Source organism: Oculina patagonica, chromosome 1 (genome assembly GCF_052425735.1).
Source record: "Oculina patagonica isolate OP01 chromosome 1, crgOcupat, whole genome shotgun sequence".
Classification (NCBI taxonomy): domain Eukaryota; kingdom Metazoa; phylum Cnidaria; class Anthozoa; order Scleractinia; family Oculinidae; genus Oculina; species Oculina patagonica.
The window spans coordinates 24,202,782-24,225,183 of record NC_135758.1 but is presented as its reverse complement, the minus strand read 5'-3'; the positions used below and the strand labels follow the sequence as shown (position 1 = coordinate 24,225,183).

Genomic DNA, 22,402 nt, shown 5'->3' with positions numbered 1-22,402 from the left:
GTTTCCTTATATGAGGTAAACTCTGCTCCATACACCAGAATCCTTGGTGGAACATAGCCACAGAACGTACGCTTTTTATGTTCACACCTGCTAAAGCTGGGTTCAAACGTGCAACGCAAACGCAAACGCAAGGGAAAACACGTCTGAGCTAGGCCAACTCAAAAACTCAAATGCAAGCGCAAGCGCCGACGCTTGTGTTTGCATTATGTTTGTTTGCACATGTGAACCGGGGCAACGCAAACGCAAGCAAGTGAAGCGTGGCTTGTCCGCCATCTTGGAAAAAGACTTCAACTGCGTCTGCATATCTCACGTTTTCAGCGCTCCCATTTAGAAAATAGCGGCTGCGTTCTACGCGTGAACGTCCGGTTATAGTGCCTCCCCCCCCCGGTTATAGGTCCATCTACCTGGAACAATAAAATGCATCTGATTATGCCCCCCTCTACGGGATGGCAGTACTGAACAGGGCAAAATGTTGCTTTATTTTGCGTTTTTAACTTAATAACGTATTTCGATCAACACTCCCGCGGCTCTTTTCGGAACTTTTTTTCATTCCGCTTATAAGCCCTCCCGGATATAAGCCCCTCCGCTTATAAGCCCACCCAAAACCCCTTTCGAAGTGTAAAATAGGGCTTTAACCGGAATTCTAGGTATACACCTTGGCTTGCAAGAGAGACAAATCGTCGTTTTCTCGTAAACGAGTAACGGGAGATATCAATTTTTCCACTTTTCGGAGTCTAGCAATCACCTTCTTTCCATAAAATGAATATGAACAAATTTCTATTGTAGAAAAATAAATAATAAACGGAAATGTGAACCTAAGCCAGTACTCGTGATAATATAATTGCTTATATTGTAAGGAATTATGGGGTATATTCAAGGTCTTCTTGCTCCTAAACGAATACCAGGACCACGCTGTTTTATTTCAAAAATAAAGTTCTCTTAGGATGAACAACCAGTAGGCAAAGTTTGAGCGAAAATCTATTTCAGTTCTATTTCGGTGAAATTACCTGAAGTCCCAAACTCAAGAAGAAAACATACAAACACATAAAGGATGGCGGAGTTTATTCAAATACGATATGTGAAAATGAACAAAGCGAGAGAATGGTATATTTATAAAAGACTAGGTTTTTTTTTACATATTATTTCGTACAAGTTACATTCTTAGGACTGAATACTTTCTTGTGAATTGTTTATACAAATGATTATATATTTTAAATTTATTATGAACTTATTCTGAAATAAAATGTTGAATTTCAGAATGAAATTGCATCAACCAGTTTGTACAGCGTAAATGTGGCCTGGTGGATTGATTGATTTTCTGATTGATTCATTGATTAATTGATTGATTTATTGACTGACAGGCATTCCGTGATTATTGCATTTCGAGTGGGTTCCTTAATACGCGTTAACTGTACAAAATTTTACCTTTAACAACAATTCTGTTGACAATCTTCGTTTTCACAAGGCAGCAGTCACCAAATATAGCAGCACTATCATTCTTTTTGTACATAAAAGTATTAAGAAACGGCGTCACGTGTCGTATTATATGACGCAAAAACTATAAAATTTATGAAAAATGCTCTTACAATTTTTTTACCTAAGTAGTGCTAAATGATTAATACGAATTACAATAGACAAATTTATGACATTTACAAAAATAGCTTCATCTAGGTATCAAAATTCAGTCGGTTTAAAACCTTCTGGATCAATTCATATTGAGAAATGCTCATTCATTCTAGAACTTTGTGAATAGGAGACGGAATTTGTAATACTGTAATGTTCTCATAAAAATCCAAGCGTCCATGCAAAAGACAAAAGAGACGTATATTTGATGTAAACATTGTCCTATAAGGTTCCTTTCCACAAAGTGAATGGAATGGGAAACCTCCAAGAAATTGCCAATGTCTATTAGTAAAAAAAGACCGACATCCTATCTTGTTAACAACGAGAAGCCCAGACTGCAAGCAGTTCTTCGTTGAAGAGCACCACAGCTATCTACATTTGTCCAACTCTTGCCAACTCAAGCAATGACATTAGCTCCACGCAGTTAAACGTTGACTTTGTAAAGCTCTGTTCTCTTCTGTTCGCTGCATGACTTTAAGCAATAGCATTAGCTCCACAAAGCTTAGAGATGACCCTTTGCAGAGCTCTCTTCTGTTCTGTTAAGCTGCCTGTTTGCCTTTTCCGCTCTTTTCTCGTTGGCCTCAGTTTGTTGAAGGGCTTTGGTTAACTTGGAATTTTCTATGTAAAGTTCTTGGACGAGGTTACTGGAGCGCGTCGCACTAACTTCGGAATGTTGAAGCTGAAGGAAGAAACAATAACAAAATATAGTAAGTTCATAGAAGGGGATACAGCAATAAGAAAGGCCCGATTATATATCACCTAAAGGTCAACTACAGTCTAACGATGTTTAAACAATGCGAAGAGTAACATCTCTAACATGGACTAAAATCAAACAGACGAAATTTAACTACTAACTTGCCTCTTTCTATCTGACGATAGAAAAGAGTTAAGCTATGTCCAGAGGGAAAATAAAAAGATCTTAAACACTCGTTATGGCGTCCAATAAAAATTGGAAAAGAAATAAAAGGGGACCGCTTTTCCGCGTGCCCTTCCATTAGTTTACAATACCTTATGGAACGAACACAAACACACAGGAGTAGAAGATCACAAACATGTGACCAGTGAATGAGACAAGAAGCCAATAGTGTCTCTTATAACCATGGCTCCACGGGATAAAAACGTAAAGTTACCTGTTTACTAAGCCGTGCCACGTGCTCATCCAATGCTTGTCGAGTTTGTGTTACTTTAGTTTCCAACTCGAGCTTCTCCTTTTCCAGTTGTCGTATCCTTCCTTCCCACAAATGACTCGCATTTTCAAGCTCTCGCAGTCTTCTAGTCTTTTCTTCGAGCTGTTGAATACAATTATATTATTTACAGTTGAACCCCGCTAATTCGACTCGTTCCCCCGCCTCCCATTCCCTGGCCTCGTCCTTCGGCTCCTCCCGCTCCTGTCCCCCGGCACGGGTTCAACTGGACATTGTTTGTCCCTCAACGAGATACTACGGCAACATCGCGGGCAACTTCTAAGCGCTGTATTTTTTTTGACCATTTCATCACTAGTAACTTTATAATGTTTGCACGTTTTAGTAGCTCAAGCTTTGAAAATAACTTCCCACCTTCTACCAACTCAATACATTCTCGTCTTTACATTACTCGTGCGAGCAAAGTGGTTTTCTGATACTTATGCAACAAATAACGACAAATATTTATTTACGAACAATTTAAGTTAATTCCCGCCATGCCTCACGGCCATGTGGGACGGCGGTGTGACGCCCACAGTGCCGCCGCGCAATTATAAGCGGTTACATTTGAAGGTGAGCTCAACGTTGCTACGGTATGCAGTGTATGTAGCGAAAAACCTAAAAGATTAGAAAGCAAATAGTTTGAAGAACCTTTTTGCTGAGTGCCATAACCTCTGCTTTAGCCTCGTTGAAAACTTTTTCCCTGAGCGCCTGATCCCGTTCACTCGCCATGTTGGCTCGATGGAGCTGTTCTTTCAACTCACTCACTTCGCGTTGATGACGAGATCTCATGGTTATCATCTCGGTATTTGCAAGTGTTGCCTAAAAGACGTAAACTTCAATTTAAAGAATTGTCCACTGGTACGTAAATTTGAAACAATGAAAGACAAGCACAAATAAAACAAACAACTTACCATCATCAAGGGACACATCTTACCACATGTTATTACATAACAATTCACGGAACGTCACGCACGACACATGTCACAACGATCACGTAACGAAAGCTGCAAACAAGATCTCACAACATATACGTACACACAGAGCTAATACACAGTGCTAACTACAACAAACAAAGGAATACATTAAGTTGATGAATTAAGCGTAAATGTAAAGGGACTAAGTCACGCAATCTAGCGCCACTTTTTCCTGCCTTCTGCTGACAAAATTTTAGATTTCATTTTGTACATGATTTCTCAACCGTCTTCAAGTTTGGTCATTAGTATTTCACAAAGGAGTTCCAAGTATTATTTCTGGCTTTATATCAATTTACTCTTTGAAGATACTGAGGTTTCATACCAGGTTGTATGTCACAGAATCGTACAAAATCCCGTGACACAGTTCCTTTACCTTACGATGCACGACCGCCTGGCTACCAAATGCGCATTAAAGACCTTTCCAGAATATATAGGCGTGATAATTTTCTTCCCTTCTTATAAATTTCTTTCACGATATCGACTCGACTAGCGAGGTAAGAATGCATAAATAGAAGGGAAAATAACTATCTTTAAATTTTGAACACATTTTAAACCAGATTCCGCAACAATTCTGCGGAATCAAACAAACCTTCTCTCCAGAAACGGTTTTGACATCAGAATTTTAACAAGGCAAAACACCTCCCCTACGACCGCCGCATCTCAAAGACTTGTAAAAAAACGACTAACATACCTTCTGTTTCTCAGTCTCCAATTCTCGTTTGTGGGTTCCCTGTGCATTAGCAAGCCTCTCTTTGAGCACGTATACCTCTTCTTGAAGGTTGTTTGCTTTAGCGTTCTTTTCTTTAAGAACTTTTTCTATAGCCTGTTTTTTCCCCTGGATATCTTCCAGCTTCTTTTCCATAGTGATGAGATCATTTTTGGCCTGTATAGAAAAGTAAAGGAGCGGCGTTTAGATGGAATACTAGGAATCAGTGATTCGAGGGTCTTTAAAACGTGTTTGGTCGAACCTCCATTAGGGACAGCTACTGAGTAGGCCCAAATTTTAAAAAAATCCAAAAAAAAAAAAAACCCCCCAACCCTATGGGTTTCTGGTACCCTTATGTAAGGTGTCCCTTAATGGGTCGATCATATGTGCTGATACCTTCGAGGAAGGTGCTTTTTTTACAGGTCACAAAAATGGTGTTCATGTGTGTCTGAAAACTCTTATGGAAAGTGTCCCCTTGTTATGGAACAAGATTCAGTTTCGGGAGCTGCCCCTAAGAAGAGGTTCGCCTGAACTGAGATTAAATTAAATACACAGATGATTAAGCTTCAGAAAAAACATTGAACGTAAGCTCAGTTAATACTTATTAGCTTTGCATAATACAATGCATGAAAAAGTCTTGCGTATGATGGTTAAGGAATCAGATTAAACACGAGAATAAACAACTGCAGAAAAGTTGCTTTGAACCCAACTGTACATGTTGTCATGTCTTAATACATTAGTTTAACTCCTGCAAACAGCGCAGTCGCAAAGCTGACTTACAAGGCTACTGTTCACGCTCTGCAACACAAGGTAGTGAGTGTTAATGGAAGATAACCGCTGCATGTTTGTTTAAATGATTCACAGTCGTTACTTCGCGCACTTAAAAGGTTTACAGGCTTAACCGTTTACAAAAGTTTATATTTTATGGATCACAATGAGTGCTTACAACATGACATTTGAACAGCATTTATGAAAATGTGGTTTACTTTCTATATTTAGGATCATCACCAACAAAAAACATTTTAGAATAGAACAATGCTTTGGACGAGCTTGTAGTTATAGATAACTCTTAAAACATGTACTATACACCCGAACCACCCAACCCCAATTGTTTTTAGAAATTTCATTGCTTTCAAAATGGTAACATCTTATTTACAAATATGTTTTGTACTTTCCGTAACGCAAATTCACAAGCCGAGAATTCTTAAGGTCAATGATCACTAAGTTCTCTACAGGACGATTTTCCTTTTTTCAGAATCAAAATCTTACTTACAAGAGAATATTTATCAGTTTACATTACATTTAAAAAAACATCTCATGTTAAAACAAAAACGTCAGTGTAAATTTGATGTCACGTAACCTTAGATTACGTTTATTTTCTTTACAAAATCGCAATGTTTTATTCATTACACTTGTTAACAATCTTCGCTTGTCGCTTTTTAAAGGCTATAAGTTATACTTTGTTTTTTCTAGTAAGTTGTCGCTTGAAGTTTTTTAAGGGCGAATTCGATGACCAGAGAAGCGTGCTACGTTAAGTCCCGGATGAAGTAGGGTCCAGTCCACAGTTTGGTAAGAACACCTCTCTTCATTGCTCCGTTGCGAGCATTTTCACATTTGTTTAATGTCATGCGCAGTCACACATTAGTAACGTCAGGTGCAGTCACACATTAGTAACTTCAGGTGCAGTCACACATTAGTAACGTTATTCGCAGTCACACATTAGTAAAGTCACGCGCAGTCACACATTAGTAAAGTCACGCGCAGTCACACATTAGTAAAGTCACGCGTAGTCACACATTAGTAAAGTCACGCGCAGTCACACGTTAGTAATTAAAACTTCTAGCTTTTATAAGAAAAAAATTGTCAGAGTTGCCACACAAGGGAACAGGTTTCAAAGAATTGAGCGTTACAAAGCATTGAGTGCTTACGTCTTTAATGTGCAATTAAGCCGATAAATTTGTTACAAAAGCGGCAGTGAGTTTACAGTTACGCCAGCAGAAGCTAAAGCTGCAAATATCTAAGCAGGATTTTAAATTATGCCGCAAATTAGCTCATAAGGGCATTAAAATTAGTTGCATTAAGTTAAAAGCAATTTTAACGCTAAAAAAGGAGCAAAATAAACACCAACAGTTGACGAGACCTTCTCAGCTTCAAACTCCTTCTGTCGCATGTTGTCCATGTTGGCAAGCTTTTGAGTCAGCTGTGTTACTTGTTTTTCTAGTTGGCCTGTTTCTTCCCCGCGCTGGTCGAATCTAGCCTCCAGGGCCTGGTACGCACTTTCTCTTACGGCAAGCATGCGCTCTAGCTCCTTCACCCTGACATCATCTTTGTCTGCGATCTTTTTGGTCAGCTGCCTCACCTTCTGCTCCAGTTCCAAGTTGTGCTTGTTGCGCTGGTTCAACCGCTGCTCTAAATCCTTGTTCTCAGTCTCCCAGAGGGACACGCGCGTTTGTAGTTCTTGGAGTCGCACTGTTTCCGCGTCCGCGAGCTGATTGGCCAGCTGAGAGACTCTGTCCTCAAGCGCGGTTTTCTGCTTGTTATACTCGTTAATCTTCTTCTCCAACGCCTGGTTTTCATTTTCTTTAATGGTTAACAACGCATCAAGCTCTTTCGTCTTGACCATAGCTTTTCTAAAATCACTCTGGAGCTCCGCCATTTCGTTTTCTAACTCGGCATTGTTATCCAGTAATTTCTTATTCAATTCTTGGTTTTCAAGATCACGATTTCGCAACATGTCCTCAATCTCCTGACTCTTATTCATGATATCCTTTAACTCGGCTTCCGTCGAAGCCAGACCATTTAGCTGCGAGTCTCTCTCCTTTAATTTCTCCTCTAGCTGTTCCTTTTCTGAGTTACTTAAATTTAAATTGACTTCAAATTCTTGAACTCTCAGTCTGGCCTCTTGAAGCTCCGTCTCCATGCTCTCTAAAGTTTCCTTCAGCTTTTCGTTTTCCGAACTGTGCTCGTGAACCTTTGCTTCTAAATTCTCCACTTCGGAGGCTCGAAGACTTAAAAGCACGTCCATCTCGTCGGTTTTTAGCTTAAGTTCCTTGACTTCACTTCCCAATCCTTCACCCTTCACCTTTGATAATAAAGGGCGAACACCTTACTATAGATTTTATTGAGCGGTTTTCAGTTCAGTGTTGTAAAACTAAAACCAAGGTAATCATTCTGGCCAATCACAAAGGACACAGACAATCACGTGAACCAATCAAAACTCGAAGTACATGTAGCCGACACGAAGCGCGGGAAAACGTGCGCGTGCGACTCACGATTGATTTTGGTTTTACCTCTGATTGGTTGAAAAAGTGGCGCGAGTTTTTTTTTTACCAACCATTGATCGAAGAAATGCAAAACCAAAGCAAATGCGAATTGCTTTCGACACCCAAGTGAAAACCGCTCTAAGCAAAACTATCAAATCCTAAAATCAGCGAACGAAACAAACATCGTAAAATCAAGAATGAAAATAAGGTATACATGTATGCGCAAATGCCAATGGTGGAATGCAAACGTTTTAACTGTAAAATATAGAAAATAGTTGACAAAACAATTCTCACTGAAATATAAATCAAAACAAGGAACAAAAAGAAAAAGTTTTCATGGGAGTAGTATAATACCGTTTCACTTCAACTTTCCTGAAATAACTTTTCTTTTTTATAAAACGTTCTATACTCTCTCATCCCCCTTTGAGAATTTTTACCTTTAAAAATATACTTGTTCCCTCCGCACTTTAAAATAACAGGATACAAGGGATGCACAAAATCAGACTCAACTTCCATCTTAAATGTAAACAACGACTGGAAGTCTTAGTTGACATTAACCTTTCAAGCCCAAAAAGTGATCAAAAACGTATTACCGTATTTCCTCGATTAAACGCCTCGGGCGATTAAATGAAACTTCCTGGTGGACCGGGCGTTTATTTGACTTCTACAGTTTATTCGAGCCCAATGTTCATTAAGCAAAGGTTTTTACTCATTATTTTTGACAAACATGTATCTTACTAATACATGGACCTCCATGTAAACCACTTAAGTTATGGACCTTCCAAATAAAAGATTGTTATTATTATTAACTGCAGGGGCCTATTTTCAACTCCAAATTAGAGACCGACGTTTATTCGGTACCCGGCGGTTTAATCGAGAAAATACGGTACTCCTTCAAATATCAATAGTGGTCAAGCTACAAAAATCATGAGAGTTATAGAAATGCTCACTGACGAAAAATTGCCTTGATATTGCAACAAAATTCTCCCAACTAGTACCATAGAAACTGTATGGAGACCAGTAAGGAGGATTGGTTTGTTGAAACTGGAGCTTGAAGGGTTCACCATTTCTTATTGTATCTGTAAAATGTTGCCGTAATGTCTAGTATGCTTTAGTGCTATAAGTGCAAAATAACGTGTTGCAAAAATTGTTTCACAAGTACTTACCTTCTCGGCTTCCAGCAGTTCTCTCTCTCTTTCTAAAGCTTCCTTTTCCATTGCCACCTTTTCTCTTTGCAGTTCATCCAGGTGTACCTTCTGTTCCGTGATTTCTTTGATGCTGTTTTCAAGAATGAGTCCTTTCTCTTTCTCCAGCGAGTCCACCTTGCTTTCAAGCTCGACCAGTTTCTCGCGAGTTAGTTTCAGCTCTACCCCTTCTTTGTCACTGCGAGTTAATGTTTTGAGTTCGAGAGTTTGAACTTTAGCTTCGAGCTCTCGCTTCTGCTCCTTGAGGAAGTTAATCTCATCCTGCAGATGTTTGACAGTTTGCTCAAGGAGACCAGTTTCAGTTTTAAGTTTTGTGGCGTATTCTTTTTCTAATTGCGAACGAAGTTCAATCTTCTCCTGTACGTATTCTTCCTCTAGCTCTTGTTTTTCACGTGTGTAATTCTTCTGAAGGTCTTTAATTTTTCGCTGGTAGCTCTCTTCAAGCTCGCTTCTCTCGCGAGAATAACTTTCTCGCACTTCCTGCAAACCTACTGTCCCGCTCTTTTCAAATGCATCTTTTTCGCGCAGGTAGCTTTCCTCTAGCTGTGCCTTCTGCTTAGCAAAGCTCTCTTCTAAATCTGCTTTGTGGTTCGCCAGCAAGCACAAGAAATCATTTTTCAACTGTCCTTTGAGTCCAGCCTCTCCATCAGTAAACGCTTGTTGCAGCTCGGTTATCTGATCTTTATACCGTGTTTCTAACTCGGCTTTTTCTCGAGAACCACTCTGTAAAATTTTAGCTTTTTCTTCAGTGTAATGTTCTTCGAGTTCCGCTTTCCACTTTTGAAAAGTCAATTCACTGTGAGTCGAATTTTCGTGGAAACCCTCCTCGATTTTCACTCGCTGCTCGTCGAATTGCTTCTCTAAAGCCGATTTCTCCTTCAAGAAACCGTTTTTCAATTCGGCTTCCCTCATAGCCAGTGTATGATTGTGTTCATTTTCAAGATTCTCCTTTAACTCGACCTTCTCGCGAGCAAACCTCTGTTCAAGTTCATTTCTCTCGCGTGTAAAAGATTCTCGCAGCTCAGCCTTTTCTCGGGCAAACTTTTGCTCTAGTTCCGCCTTTTGCTCGACAAAACTCTGCTTCAGACTCGCCACTTCCTTGGAATGAGCCTGCTTTAGGTCCCACGTTTCGTTAGAATATTGTTCCTCCATTTTGGATTTCTCTTTCTTAAACTTGTTCTCCAGCATGCTTATTTGTTGCTGGTGCGCGCTCTCGAGCTCCGATTTTAAAATCGTCCAATCGTGTTGCGTCTTTTCCATGGCCGCTACCTTGGTGCTGTTCATTAGTTCCCACTCAGCCTTTTCTATCCTAAACTGTTGCTCAAGTTCTGCTTTCTCGTTCAACAACTTCAACTCCACTTCAGTCTTCTCCGCCTCGGTGGCTTGTAGCTTTTCCACCAGGCGTTTCTCCTCCTCTTCCATTTTGCTCTTCTCTCTGTCGAGCTCTCCCTTGAACAGGTTCTCAAGCATTTCTTTCTCTCCCTTGTGCTCTTCTTCCATCTCGGATTTCTCGCTTTCGTACTCCGATATTAGCAGCTCCCTTTGCTTGTCTAAAACCGCTCTCCAGCTCTTCTTTAAGGCTCTCCTGCTCGCTTTTAAGCGACCGTTCCATGTCTTTCATCTTAGCTTGATACTCCTTCTCTAACTGTTCTTTCTCCAAGTTGAAGTTCTTTTGTAGTCCTTCCATCTCGCCGGTAAACTGCGAAGTAAGGTTTGCCAGTTCAGTGTCATACCTCTGTCTCGTTTCTTGGCTATCAGAAGCAAGGGAGCCTGACAGACCGTCAATGTCGTTCTTGAGCTCTTGGATCGTGGCTTCTTTTGCCTTCAACTGCGCTTCCTGGTCCCTGACCTTGTCGCCAAGCTGTTCAACTTTTCCTTGGAACTCTTCTAAGGAGAGTTTCTGATCGGACAAGAGCTTTACTTGCTCGCTGATGGAAGATTCTTGTTCTTCCACTTTGGCTTTGTGACACTTGATCTGTTCTTCTTTTTCCTTTAATTCGCCTTCGAGCTTCTCGATGACTTCTACAACAGAAACAAAACGTAAAACAGATTACGAACTATAACAACAAAAGCTAAGCTAATAAATACATCTCTACTGACAAATCACCCACAAATGTTCTACAGACTAAATGATATCGTTTATTTACAGTATTTCCCCTCCCCCGATGTTCAAAAATACATTCCATGTACTTTGTTTTCTTGTAAGCAGTCCAAGAAACAAGCACTCTTTTCGGTAATTCCCCGAAGAAATAGCGAAGAACTTCTGAGTATTGTTGTCCAATCAGAAAACGCCATAGTTCACACTCGCATAGTTCTGACATCAATCACGTCCGTTGCTTAGCAATTTCTCAGAATTAAAAGACTGCGGGATCAACGAAAACAAAACTTGTCCTTCTAATATAAAGTGCTTATCAAATAACTTACTGCGTTGTTCCTCCAGTTCAGGGGAGTCGTCTGAGGAAAGAATAAAAAAACGTAAATTGATCGTTAGACAAGTCAATTGTAAAGGGCGCCCAGTTCAAGTCATCGCAAGTCAGAAATGCGCAAACTTCGCACAAGGCACATCCCATTTCAAATCCATTCCAAAGCATCAATTCTGCACTTAAGCAAAGAAAGACACTGATGATAACTTTTTTTCACCAAATAAAACGCAAACCGAGAACGAAGGAAAAATCTGAACGCCCCCCCCCCCCCAAAAAAAAAAAAAAAAAAAAAAATCTAGAAGACAAAGCTTCATTCTCTTACAGGGAGTTATGGGTGAAGAAAAGAAGAAATTACAATGCACACCGGTGAAAAAAAGTTACACCAAGACATTTTGTAACAGTGAAAGAGAAAAACTGAGTATAGAAGTCCAAACAAACCACAACAGAGAGTTCAACAAAACCAAGCAAGGTAATGAAAGTCATACCAAACGAGAAAAGAAGTAAGGTACGCTTAGAACAAACAGTCGCTGCAAATCTTCGATTCAACAGACTCAAGACTAGAGTAAAGCTTGACAAAAAGGGATCACAAGAAAACAGAAGTGAGAGAAGAGAAAGGGTTAGAAAAAACCTTTAGGTTTCGCGAGGATGATTTGTTCATCGCTTTCCACTGACCACAGGAGAGGAGGAGCGTCATCATCAGTAAATTGACCTGCTGCAGTGAAAAATAGAGACACGAAAACAAGATGAAGACAACAATTGAGAAGAGGTTGCGAGAAACGGCACATATTCACTACAGGAGCACAGTCACACAGTTATATTAACAGAGCCAAGCAAGGCAAACTCTACTACAAACAAAGAAAGTAACTTCTCCACGTTCCAAAGTTCATGGGAACAGAGGTAATTAGTAAACTCGAGCTTGGTAGCACCGAGCTTCGCTTTTTTTTACGTTAGCTCATATCCTAATTCACTTTCATCTTCAGAATCGCAACCAATTCTTCCTTTCTGACGGGCTCCTGTCATTTGTCAAGAAGTGTTCCACAAAATCATAGTACTATTGTAGGGTTTTCTATGATCTAAGTGTCTTCTTGAGCTTCTCGATAGCATGCAGTACTGTATAGGCTCTACACTACAGAGCTCCCTAGCGTGACACCAAATCAGGAAAGAAAGAAAGAATACAAGGATATAATCCAGAGAAAACGGAAAGACTTGAAGATTAAAGAAGTTTGGAGTGTTTTTAAAAAGATGTTCAATTGCCGCATAGGCAAACTTGACTTTATTTAGCAGTCGCCTTTTCGTTACGAGTAAACTTATAAGGACAAAAATTGCCCAATACACATAAAACACCAAACCAGTCCGTGATCCGCCCATGAACACATGCGTGACGTGTGGGGCTGTGTTGTGGCCTCTCAGTTCTCTCATGAAACAGTGTCAGTGCATTGAGTTAGTTAACATAATCATTAGTAAGACACAAATATTATTATCACACTGGTTAGCGATGGTATCATGGAATAATCCTGGGCAGTGGTGCGGGTGGCAGGTCAAACAATTCAGCACGTAAGTTGGGCGCTTGCAATGAAACGCGACATGCAGTTGTCGCGCGGTAAAATGCTTGAGTAGTTTTGCAACCTTATGTTAGTGCTCTCAGCTTCTCAGTCAATTAGATAACACCTGCAGTTTGTTGGCATGTGGCCACTTTGAGTTCTCAGGCAAAGACCAACAAAAAGCTGCACAAAAGTTGGCAAAAGCGAAATTACAGTGCATTACTTCACACGCAAGAAGGTAGTGGAAAGACGATAAATCACAGTTTGGCGTGCAAGCAGTTAAGCTAGCCCCTATTTTAACTCCTTTTCATTAGCCAAGCATATACCCACTAACTTTTAACTACTTTTCATTACGAGAAAAACCCAAGACAAGGAAAGCACCGAAGTGATTATATTACAAAGCATTCCTGATCGCGAAAATTTGCGCACGCATGAATCACGTGCTGCATACGCATGAATCACGTGCTGCTTACCCGCGTCCTCATTTGACCCGCCATCACCGCTGACTCGCACAGAAGGAACACGCGTACCGTCTGGCTGGTCAGCGGTATCTGAGTCATCGGATGACGTCACACCCTCCTTATTCCGTTTAATGACCACCGGTTTCGTGTAGTCGGAGAGTACCGAGCCGTGCCGTTGCACCTTCTGGCTGTCATGTCGTTTCCGATGGCTGGGTCGTCGTTTGACCGAGCTGTTGACCTGTTGCGTCAGAGCCTCGCATTGGAGACGCAGTTCATCGTTCTCGTCTCGAAGTTCCTGTAAAGAATGAAGCGAAGTTTGGGAGATTAACGACAAGATTTCTAAAAACACAATGATAGGACGACACCAGAAAGCTTCTAAGGGTTTGGCAAACTGAATACAAGTGTTTGTTTTGCAGGATTTGTAAGTAATTGCAATTCTTTATTTAATCAAGACATAAGACTCGCGAGTTTGGCGAAAGAAAGTTACTACGCTGACTTAACACACGGGTACCACGTTGCTAAGCAACTCCTCCGACAAATACTGCGGGCTCAGTCCATTCTTGGATACTAATGTCTATTGATGAAACTCACCCGGTTAATTCGCTCCAGTTCCCTGACGGTTTTGCTGTTTTTCTGATTCTGCTGTTGTTTCAGGAGTTGCTGCTTCTCGACTTCAGCCAGCTGCAAAAGAAACACAAAGGAATTACGGAAGGTGTCTCTTGAAAAATTTAGCCCGAACGTTTCAAGTTCGCCGGTAATTTAACAAAATAATAGAAGTAAACAAGCGATCCTAACTTACCCTACTTGACAGATCTGACATGGATTCCAATTCCTTCTCCAGTCTCTCACGGTTGTTTTCCGATTCGATAAGTTTCTCCTGTGATTCTGAGAGCGCCTTCTCAAGTCGTAAGATTTCCTAACAAGAAAACAAATTTAAAAATTTGAGCTGAGAATCAATAGTACAGTTAGACTCCGCTAGTTTTAACTCCGTTATTTCGAATTCCCTGTTATTTTAAAACTAAAATCCATTTCCCTCGCACTTGCCCTTTATTCATTTACTGTCGGCCATTTCAAACTATTTTTCAGTTGTTTACCTTGACGGTTCGAACAAACGGGGTTCAACTGCATTTTTTGTTTCCCTTGATGGTTCGAAATAACGGGGTTTAACTGTATTTGTAACCAAATATACTGATACGACAATAACAGATATTTAGAGCTTTAGAACTTTGCCATAGCAAGACAAAAAGTAGTTTTTGAGAATCCTGAAATTTGATTTTCAAACATCCGTTTTTACTCGCGTGAAGGAAATGAACAAGCAAGAAAACAAACAAACAAACCTCCTCCGCTTCAGCGAGTTTGGTCCTTAGTCGTTGTTCTTCAGTCTTGGTGCTATGAAGTGATTCCTCCAGCATGGATCTTTGTTTATCGGCGTTCTGTGCAACTTTGTCTCGTTCCTCCACCAGTGTTTGCTGCAATGTCTGCATCTTTTCCGTAAAGTGCGATTCTTGATCCCTGGGGGTAAAGGAAAAAAGAAGTCTTATTGGATACAGTAAATTCCCTGGGATAAAAGCCCCGTAAAGAGTTCACCTTCCTGCCAAGCAAACATGCGACACGCGGGTTAAGAAAATCGTCAACTAGGGGATATCTTGATGCAGCAAACGAATTCGCAGAACAAATATCAAACGAAATGTGTGGTAATTAGTTAGGAGATTCTATTTAAGGTGTCAACTGGCGAGATTACACGCTATGTTTGTATTTTGGCATTTAAGAAAAGAGGCAAATGACTGCGTAGTCATTTCAGCACGATATTTTTTGCTAAAAATATTTGGAGATGTCTTTAAACTTGTAAAAATAAACCTGGGTTAAATAAAACTTTTCACCAACAGGAAAGCGATTCTCGTGCTATTCTCATTAGCAGGTGGCAATAACAAATTTGTCTCCACGACCAGTCAATAACCTAACCTTATTTACTGACATTCATGCAGGTAATATTTCTAACGATCGACCCACTCTGATAACCTTAAACTTTTTCCAAAACAATCAACGTATACTTTCCCCTAAAAAATCAAATAAACAGGCGAGGGGAAAAAACAAAATTATTAACAGCTAAGCAGAGAACATTGTCTTGATGTACATGTATCAAAACATTTTCAAAACAAACACTAAAAGAAAAGTATCGCAACCAGTTTGTAGAATTAATATTCGTGGTTAGGACAGTACTCCAAATAGGCTTGTCGCGGAAAAAAAATGTTCACAAACTTTTCAAAACCCTCACCTTAATTTCGTCTCGTGCATTTTCTCTAACTTCTGTGCTGTATCCTCGCTTTCAACAATAAGCATTTCCTTCTCTTCCGTGAATTTGACCAGGTTCTCCTTGAGCGCATCTCTTTCGGCGGCGACTGTTTCTACTTGAGATCTGAAAAGCAAAATATACAAGTTTTAAAAGCGATCTAAAATCCAGAGACCTCACATGGATATGCGACACAGAAAGAACACTAAAAACGCGATGTGTTTGAGAAGAAAGGAAACGCAAACTTCGACTTGTGTGGTTACTGAAGACACAACAATGGTGGGAAAACAGGTTTTCCGTTGTTGTGTGTGTGTATAAAAATAGTTTCTCACAATATCAGTAACTCAAACATTGCCAAAAAGAACACTTCACTGTAACTCGAATTTAGGCGTAACCTACATGTAACTCAGTCTTATCGCCACTAACTTGCACGATAGGAATTGCACAGAAAAACTATCTTGATAAGTAACTAGTTAGCGATATAAAAAAAATCCTTAATAAGCAGCGTCAACTGAACCAAAAAATGTCATTCAAGTGGTGATTATAAACACTTTATCACCGAATTGAACTTAATTGGTTAATTGAAGAGCAAAAATTTTGAAAGCACGAAAAATTTGAACCGCTTTCTAGTCCGAGGTTATAAGTGAACGAACAATCAAGTTGCACTGTTAACAATAAAAAAAAGTTTGAAAGAATCAATAGCTACCTTAAAAGTCGTGACATCAAATCGGACAGTCCTTTGTTTTTGTCTTTTCTCGGTAAAAAGGATTCTGATTCGGCGTCATACTGCAACGCCGATTCTTTGCCTTCGATTTGTCTTATTTCTAATGGCGACTTCGCCATTCGATAGCCAAATTTTCTAGCCTCTACGGCGCGAGCATTACTAACAGAACTAACTGTATGTGCTAACTACGCGACGAAAGGAACAAAACTAAACTATTGCGCACAAAGTACAATGTTTTTGCGGAGAAGTGGAGGTTGGACAGTGTTTCCAATTGAGATCACTGCGATTCCAAAATAGCTACACCCTTGAAAGACCCGCCAAAAGTGGGAGGTATTGGGCGTTTCAGCCAATCATGACACACGAAAGTGACAAGGTACCGCGCCCGCGCGCGTGCGACAGGTAAACAAACAAGTGCCAGTTCAAAAAACAGAAATGACACCATGCTGCGCCCGAAATTAATTGGGTTCCTCCTTCCGCCTATTAACACCCTCATCTCAACTCTCAAACAAAATAAACGAAGAAACGGGACTCTTAAGCGACATATCGACAAATTCAAACGCACAGTTTTAGTCAAATTCTTCTTTTGCACATTACGAAACACATCACAAAAATATGGCGGTTATTAACTGTCAAGTAAGCGGGCGATATGCAGAATATAATACCACGTGCCGAAGCTCGTGTCACGTCATAAGTTCATATCACACGGAATGATACAAAACATGAAGCTTCCCTAAAGTTAGCGGCAGGTTAAACTGGTTCAAGCGCAATCGAAATATTACGCTAGCTTTCAAGCGCTGCAAGTACACCTGACTGTTTTGTGTGGTCGCGTTTGCCAGACTCCTTAAAGCACTGCACAAGAAATGAAGAATCGTCATATGACCTTACTTTTACAAGTACAACGACCGTCCAAAACCAGCGTAAATTCGACGAAATGAAACGCAGATTTTCGCGGGTAAGAGAGAAAGTCATGTATTTGCTTAGTCCTTTGCACACAGCTTATTACGACTGAATTTTTGAACTCAACAAACTGTTTAGTTTGTCAATGATATTTATTACACCTACTTTAGATGGACTACTTCGTGTTTGTAGATATTCACAACAGCTTTTGGTAAACCTACAAGAAAGGACAAAACAAACGCTATCTTTAGTTAACATTTGCAATAACACTAACGCGTATACGAATTACAACACTTGATTAAGTTAAATGATTGTCTGTCTGTGTTTTTATGTTTGTGTTTGTGTGCGTCTTTCTGTTTACCTCTATGATTAAAGTCTAATGTACACAAACACAATCACTTGTAGCGATCTTTGTAGTGTGCTTGTGAAAAGTGCTCTTTGCAGTTAGTTAAACGTTTTCATTATAAACTACACCTCGGCATGCAACTAAAGTTTTGTCCGTTAACCCGAGAGCTAGTAGATCACCATCGCTGGGCTACTGGTGTATCTCATTATTGATTAGCTTACATGTATATTGAGAAAACTCTAAAATTAATTTTCTTTGCGCCCAAAAAACAGGAATAAAATTGAACTCGCTTCTTATAACAGCTTCAAATACACGTAGCAGCTCAGTGGTTAGGACTACACTTATTATGTGCACTAGTCTCGCAGAGCGCATGGTCTCCAAAAGTAAGGGGGGAGGGGTGACTTTGTTCGACCTGCAAAGATGGCTTTCACTTACACGTGTTTTTGTGCCACTTAGCGTAATAAAAAGTAGTGCTTTTTTCTAACGTTATTTGACTTACCATCACTCTGCTCCTCCACAACAGACTCCAGTAAGTTGGTTAGCTGGTGAAGACTCACTTTACCTTCCACGTCTATCTCTAGGTGCTGTAAAAAGAAAACTCCACGTTAGAATTTAAGCAAAATTTACAGTAGTTTTGTGAGGGAGAATCTGGTTCTGATTTAAGACATCATAACGCATCTGTTTAAATTTGTTAAGAAAAAATTCTTCCCTGATAAGTGGAGGTCCCCCACCCAAAGAGCTAACGTTTTGCTGGGGAGTGTGACCTGAGCACTTCTAACAGTACGAAGCCTACTGTATACGTTTCAGGGAAGGTACATGGAGTACTGACCAATTCGGCAGGTGCAGACTTGTACACTGTGCAGTAGTAGGCTAATTACAATGTGCACAGTAGCATGGGCAGCAGGCATACATAAAGCAAGGGGAGGGAGAAAGGGAATGTGGGCACAAGCACGTAATTCTATTGATTCCACTGATTGCATTTGCCCCCTTTCGCACTTTGCAATCACACCCGACTTCTCATTTTCCTTTCCCTGCTCTACACATGCGATGTGCGTAGTTGAAATGTTTGTTATGTTTGTACAATACCTCTAGAAGTGGAATAGCTTCATTTAATCCCTGGGCCAGCCAGAAATCTTTGATGTCTTCTTTTTTAGCAAAACTAAGAAAACCACAAGACATACAGCAAATGAAATTAATGTTTTCCTTAAATTTTTGGGTCAAGTGGTGGACCCTATAAAATCTTTATCTTATACTTTGCATATTATATAATCTAAGTTAAAAACCAAGTTAAAATAGAGAACTATCTCATCTATGCATCAAGTCAGGACTCACCCTGTATTTTCTGGGTCTAGAAGTGTGAGAAGATCTGCAAGAAATAATACAAACAAGAATCAGTCATGAATGAATATACAAAATACAGTGTACAGTAGATCACATACAATTTATGTCAACAGCTGTGAAAAGAATGAAACAGAATGGATCTTAAAGTACATAATTTGCAGTTTCAGTACATTTTAACTAACAGTGTCAGGTAAAAGGTAAACCCTGCTGTTGAGCCTAGTGGCTCATAGAGCTTATCCCAGTTTCTGTAGCATAAAGCAACTACATGTAGGAGTATTGCTACTCCCCCCTAGATGGGATGCTAGTCCATCACAGGATTACCCCCAGCAGTAAATTTGCTGGTACCCATTTATAAACCTGGGTGGAGAGAGAGGCACTGTGTTCACCGCGGTCAAACGTCTCAGGCAGCTTTCTTTCCATTTCGACGTCTTTTGTTCACATTGAAGTGTTAGTACGAGCAAGGATAGATAAAAATAGTTGCTGAGTGTAAGCATAATCCCATTTCCTCAGGTAAACGAGTGTTTTTACTTTCTAAATGTTTCGCGTCCGAGCCAAAGTGCTTAGACAAAATGGCGCCGACAAGTCCGCATTTCGCTATTTTCAAACACGTAGAACTTTTTTAGTAAAGCACCAAAAAACTTAGTAAACCCTTAGGATACCGGTTATGTATCGAACTTTAAACTGTGAAAATTATAACCTTATCTTTGCAGTACTTTTCTTATTTTTTGCATATTTCTGTCGTTTGACCGCGGTCGAGGCACTGTGAGAGTAAAGTGTCTTGCCTGAGGACACAATGCAGTGCCCAGCCAGGACTTGAACCAGGGCCACTGGATCTGGAGTCCAGTGCACACCCATGACCTTTGCAATTCTGGTGACAAGTCAAATAAGATCTGCATGTACTGTACATTGTATAGCAATTCTATAAAATGTGAATAATTTGTTGACAGTACTTTGTTATTGTCTTACCGAATGCTGAACTGCTTCCACCAGTTCTTGATAAGAAGAAAGAATCATCATGGTTGACTGATCTTCTTTGCCCCTGCAAAGAAAATACTTCAACTGAGTCATAACTTTTAAACAAATTACCACTCCAAGTACATGTAACAGAACTTGCAATTTAAAACATGATGGCTCAGAGTTATTAATTATGTTCAGCAATGGCATGTACAGTACAGAAACTGTATTTACAATTGACAGTGGTGTATGACCTTGGTTACACCATTAGCAAAAAAACTATCTTGTGCTGTAGACCCCTCAAGTATTGTTGTTTATTTTTTGTCTTCAACATTTTGGCTTTCACTATCTCCATCTGTTTAGATGAAGCAATTCTAAACTGATAGCAATAAATTGGAAAAGGAAAGTCATTAAATTAATGACTGACCTTAATAATTTCTTATTGCATTGAAACTTTGAGGCCTCGGAAGTAAGCAGAATACATGTACATGTACATTTAGCACACTAAACGAGACATCTGTTTTCTTATTCTTTTCAGGTTAAACTGTAAATTGTGAACTTGCGACGGATACACTGTATCGATAGTTTTGATTCCTACAGTTGAATCCCGATAACTCAAACCTTCAAGGGAAATCGAAAAAGGTTCAAGTTATGGGGAGTGCGAGTTATCGAGGGTAGAATTAGTAAGAAAATGACCCTGAGGAGAAGTTAGTTATTGAGGGTTCGAGTTATCGGGATTCAACTGTAACTGTATCACAGTCACTTACTTTTGTGGTGAAATTTGCTGGTGGTGGTTGATTGTAAGGTGTGGACTGCTGTGGCTGCTCCCACTCAGGTTCAATGTCAGATTGTTGAAGGTCTTTTGCCGCAAACAAGCCGTGCAAAAACTCGTTAAAGCTCACTTGTCCATCACCATCCTCATCCAGCTCCTCAAACAGGAGAGCCAGCTCCTGAAATAACAAAAAAAAATGAAATTTTTAACTTATGAACAAAACCTTTGCAGAGTCTTGTTTTGATCTTTATCATCACTGATGTACAAAAACACTGTATGACCAAAATGTTAATTAGCAGCAATCATAAAAGTGAATTTACAGTAAAAATGCAAGTTTGGAAATTAAACAATTACTATTACATAATACATGGACATGATTACAAGTACAGTATGTGTAAAGCACAAACAACATTTCCAAATGTTACAGTTTCAGTAAGGAGCCCAAAAGTGTGTCCACTTTTAATTAATTCACATCTTTTTGCATGCAGACTATTCAATCAGAGGCTGACAATAGCTATCCTGGGCTTTTGATTGGATAGATGTGCACACAAAAGAATGTGAATTAATTAAAAGCAGCAGTAAATGTATAACTACACAACAACAACAATATGATTGTCAGCAGTGTACATGTACAATGGAATCATTAGTTAGGTTTTCAACTTAAAAGCCTTGGGGGGGGGGGGGGGGTACTCCCTATAATGGCCTATACCTTTTTCGGGCTTCAGGTATATAAAAGGGTAGGGATTTTGCAAGTTTAGATACATGAAAGGGTAGGAAATTCTGTCATTAAGATATTTAAAAAGGCCTTTAAATAAAATATTTCGAACAGACGCAACTAATGGCTGTATCGTCTTAATTTATTAAGCGCTACATAAAAATGTCAAGGAAACCTTAAGTATATGTCGTGTCGTGTAGGTGTAGGTATATGAAGGGGGTACTTTTTTCAATAAAAGGTATACGAAAGGGGTGCCTTTTCTGTCAAAATGGTATATAAAAAGGTACTGGAGCCTCCCAGTATAAAACGCCCCCGGGCTTAAAAGTTCTTATGTTATGAAAGGTGAAGTTGTTGTAACACAAGTCAATCATGACAAGCTGATGTTCAGCTGTTCTTTCAATTTTCTTCAGTCTGTTTGTTCCACCAACCTGTTCATTCATGGAGTCCATGCCGATGTGATCACACACTACTGACAGTTCATGTTTGTCCAGATAACCAGTTGCACCAACATTCACTTCATTCCAGATCGCTCGCAGTTGTTCCTCTTCACTAGGCGACTCATAACCTGACAATTAAAAAACAACATTTTTTTGCTTTTGTCTCATTGTTTATAATGTACAGCACACTAAGCCAGTTCTTAACTTTTGACGTGAAGCTACAAATGCTAGGAGTATGACTGTGTTCTTTGAATAGAATACTGCATACAGTCCATTGAATGTTACCTCCAGAATTTTGTGATGTAACACATGTCCATTGTAACAACACTAAAGGGCCTGATCGAGCTGAGTACATGAGCCAGGCTGGCTCGGTTTGCCAAGATGACTTCCAGCCCAGTGTTACATAAGACAAGCAAGACCTGGGATTTCATGGAAAATTTTCATCCTGGCTTCGCGATACGGGGATCTTGGCTAACCGGGCTGGCCTGGTTGTCATGCAATTGCAAATTTGATTTTCTTTGTGTTTAAAAGACATGCCAAAATCTC

General features: G+C 39.8%; 1 protein-coding gene across 1 annotated transcript in view; it reads right to left on the bottom strand.

Annotated features, from left to right (window-relative positions):
* Positions 1-1,045: 1,045 nt before the first annotated feature.
* Positions 1,046-22,402, bottom strand: part of LOC144642097 (uncharacterized) — a 29,475-nt gene continuing 8,118 nt past the window's right edge. The window contains 21 exon segments of the mRNA XM_078501093.1: positions 1,046-2,166; positions 2,168-2,302; positions 2,754-2,912; positions 3,456-3,626; positions 4,473-4,664; positions 6,628-7,569; positions 8,917-10,494; positions 10,496-10,977; positions 11,380-11,409; positions 13,393-13,675; positions 13,972-14,061; positions 14,180-14,296; positions 14,718-14,892; positions 15,656-15,796; positions 17,457-17,508; positions 18,137-18,221; positions 18,724-18,796; positions 18,970-19,003; positions 19,945-20,017; positions 20,700-20,882; positions 21,848-21,984. Of these exon segments, the coding sequence (XP_078357219.1) occupies positions 2,098-2,166; positions 2,168-2,302; positions 2,754-2,912; positions 3,456-3,626; positions 4,473-4,664; positions 6,628-7,569; positions 8,917-10,494; positions 10,496-10,977; positions 11,380-11,409; positions 13,393-13,675; positions 13,972-14,061; positions 14,180-14,296; positions 14,718-14,892; positions 15,656-15,796; positions 17,457-17,508; positions 18,137-18,221; positions 18,724-18,796; positions 18,970-19,003; positions 19,945-20,017; positions 20,700-20,882; positions 21,848-21,984 (5,201 nt within the window). The 3' untranslated portion in view covers positions 1,046-2,097.